Below are 3,334 nucleotides of genomic sequence, written 5' to 3'. Positions count from 1 at the left end.
TAAATTATCATAAAATTTTGGAGAGTGAAAGAGAAGAAGACTCACAAAAGAAAAAAAGCATCAAGCTGATGAAAAAACAAATTTATTTAAAGATAAAGTACGTGTTCCTACTTCCTAATAATCCCACCCCGTTTGCTTTTCCTCACCTTCTCTCTCTCTCTTTTCCTTCCATCAAAAACCCTCAAACACCCACCGCTTCATTCCCTCTTACTTCTTCTCTTCTTCCCCTAAGGTCTCTCTCTCTATTCTCTATATGTATCTCTATATATACATGTATATGTGTGATGTATTGGTAAAATGGTTTGATGACTAATAATCTATATATATCAACTTCTTGTGCAGTGTTTTTGGCGTCTCAAGGCTAGCTAGCTCTTGTGTTATTCATAATATTATAAGAGACGCATAGATATATAAACATAAATGGCCCCAGTTTCATTGCCTCCCGGCTTCCGGTTTCATCCAACCGACGAAGAGCTTGTTGCATATTATCTGAAGAGGAAAATAAATGGACATAAAATCGAACTGGAAGTTATCCCTGAAGTTGATCTCTACAAGTGCGAACCTTGGGATTTACCAGGTATTTTTATATATTATATATATGCATTTCATGCATCCATTGGAAGTTTCCTGTTTTATTTACTGTTATGAAAAAAAAAAAACTTATTTCATTCTAGAATTTAGGTTGCTTTCTGGTTTATGCAAGTATCAACAAATATTCTAAAACTATAATATACGTGAAATAATTTTATGGAAAATCAAAATATCAAAAACAAAGTAATAATTATAATTAGGGTTAGTTATTTATAAATGACACCTCATGGCATAGTTCAATACATATCTTATGTTAATACATACATCTTGAGTTATAAAAAATTTATTTAATTAAATGCTTATATATATATACAATCAGTTCGATCATTGATAGCCATTTTCTGCATTTGTATTACAAGAATAGTAAAAGAAAAAAGCATAAAATAAAAAGCAATAAGAGCATGATCATGAATTAAGATTCTTGTCAAAGGGTTTTATATTCTTTCGATTTAATCTCTATTTCTTGGTGGCCAAAGGAGAAAAATATGAAGGTTCTCTAGTGTTTGTTACGCGTGCTTCCACCTTCATCATAATTAATTTAATTTATTTTTTTCAATTTATATGGCTCATAATATGTGATAACTAAGTACAGAAACCACAGACACATAAGTATATATACATATAAACATATTTAGGTTCATGCATATATATACATAGATATGGATATATAGAAGACCAGTCAAATGTGATTGAAACTTTTAAGATAAAAAACTGAGCACAAGATCATCATGATGCATGATTTTTAGTTAATGAGGAAAGTTAATATTTAAAGGGAATTAAAGTGGCCCCCACTAACTTTTAAACTCGTATAAGAACAAATTTTAGTTATTTGCTGACAAGATTGAAGTCAAAAAGCCAATTAAAGAGGAAAGAACCTGACTATTCTTACCTGTTCTTTCAAAGATAGATATGATTACCAACTTTTCCTTTATTAATCTCACCAAATCTAGTTCCAGAAACACACTAATTAAGTTTATATGAATTTTACCAAATTAATCTGCTCCTTGTTTACATGTTCTTTTGTATATTGCTATAATATGTTTGGAAGAATGTAACATGTTTATTCATATATATAATTATTCAGGGAAGTCATTATTGCCAAGCAAAGATCTAGAATGGTATTTCTTTAGTCCAAGAGACCGTAAATACCCGAATGGATCAAGGACGAATCGAGCAACGAAAGGTGGTTATTGGAAGGCAACGGGTAAGGACAGGAATGTGAACTCACAATCTAGGGCCGTGGGGATGAAGAAGACTTTGGTTTATTACCGAGGGAGAGCACCGCATGGTGCACGAAGCGATTGGGTTATGCACGAGTACCGCCTTGATGAGCGAGAATGCGAGAGCGAATCTGGACTCTACAAAGGTTATCAATGCCTCCATTGCAGTTACAAGATCTCCCACAGCAAGGGGCTACTAGCTATGTAGATATGATGAACATGCCACAGACAAGCAGCAGCATGCGCGACCTCTCAAATTCGACCGGTCCTCAGCAAGACATTTTGCAAGAAATCCTTTCTGTTGCTCAAGTTTCACAAGATTTCATCAATCAGAATACCTGGGGTGGAGGTTATTCCGGCCATAATGAAGACGATTTCTGGTTTCTGGCTAATAATACTAACAATCAAATGCATGATGTTGGTTCCTTCAGGTTCATGGGATATGATCAGAATATGAGGTCTATTGAGGTTGGTGATGCTGATGACCAACTTGGAACTAATAGAATGGCTGAGAATTTGAGATGGGTTGGTATGTCTAATAAAGATCTTGAGGGGGTAAATATCAATCTTTTCACTTGTTCCTAGTAAATATCAATCTTTTCACTTGTTCCTATTAGTGCTCTTTTACCCAAACGAGTTTAATCATGATTTAACTATATCTTTTTAATCCTGAAGTTGTTATAACTGGAAATAATATTCTTGATACAGACGTTTTGGAAAGATTACAAGACTGTTCCAGTGGAAAATGTACCAAATTTTAAGAGGGAGGAACAAGAGGTTCAAGGTAAAAATAACTAACTCCTAGTTACTAACTTACTATCAGTCTATCACAATAAGCAATTTTTTCATAACTGGAGACTACTTTATACAGGTTGGTTTGCTGGTCGGAACGATGAGATCAGGTTTAAAGTCTAGTAATGTGTTAAATAATTTAAAATATAAACATATAAATATATATAGCGGATATAAAATTAAATGTAACAATACTTTTAAGTTTTGGTTTTGCAATGGTTTTTTTAAGAGAAACTTCATGTACTTCTTTGCATTCGAATCTAAGACCTTATAAAGTATGAAACTTTAAATAAATTAAGGGTGTATTTGGGGTTGCTTATTTAAGTGAAAAAGAACTTTTGGTTAAAAGAACTTATAAACTTATGAAATTTTGAAAAGAAGTTTTAAAAAAAATGTTTGGATTAGCTTATGTGTTGAGAAAAACCAAGATGACCAAAAAAGACATTCTATTTTAAAAGGGGTGTAATGGGGTTTAAGGCCGGTTAGAAAGGTGTAATGGATAAATCAAACTCATTAGACGGTTAATAAGTTACATATTCCCAACTTTTCAAAACCCCTTTATTTTGCCTTCACCATAAGTTAAAATCCACAAGGCCTTATGGTTTACCAAACACCTTATACACCTTATTAACTTTTCACAAAGTTTATAAGTTATAATTTGATGAAAATAAGGAATCCCAAACACCCCCCGAATTAACTAGTTTAAGCTGTTGAAAATCATAAAATACTAC

At 32.7% G+C, this 3,334-nt stretch overlaps 1 protein-coding gene across 1 annotated transcript; it reads left to right on the top strand.

Moving 5' to 3' along the window:
• Positions 1–325: 325 nt before the first annotated feature.
• LOC143618240 (NAC domain-containing protein 96-like) lies at positions 326–2,713 on the top strand (the record flags this gene model as incomplete). The annotated part of the gene is made up of 5 exons (XM_077090528.1): positions 326–577; positions 1,676–1,947; positions 1,980–2,366; positions 2,520–2,595; positions 2,683–2,713. Coding segments are annotated over exons 1-5 (923 nt in total), but the record flags the coding sequence as incomplete, so codon positions are not given.
• Between the last annotated feature and the right edge of the window lie 621 nt (positions 2,714–3,334).

The sequence above is a fragment of the Bidens hawaiensis genome, unplaced genomic scaffold (assembly GCF_021521415.1).
Source record: "Bidens hawaiensis isolate Kalapana, Puna unplaced genomic scaffold, B.hawaiensis_p1.1 tig00066357_1, whole genome shotgun sequence".
Taxonomy (NCBI): domain Eukaryota; kingdom Viridiplantae; phylum Streptophyta; class Magnoliopsida; order Asterales; family Asteraceae; genus Bidens; species Bidens hawaiensis.
The sequence above is the reverse complement of the archived record's forward strand: the minus strand, read 5'-3'. Positions and strand labels throughout refer to the sequence as shown.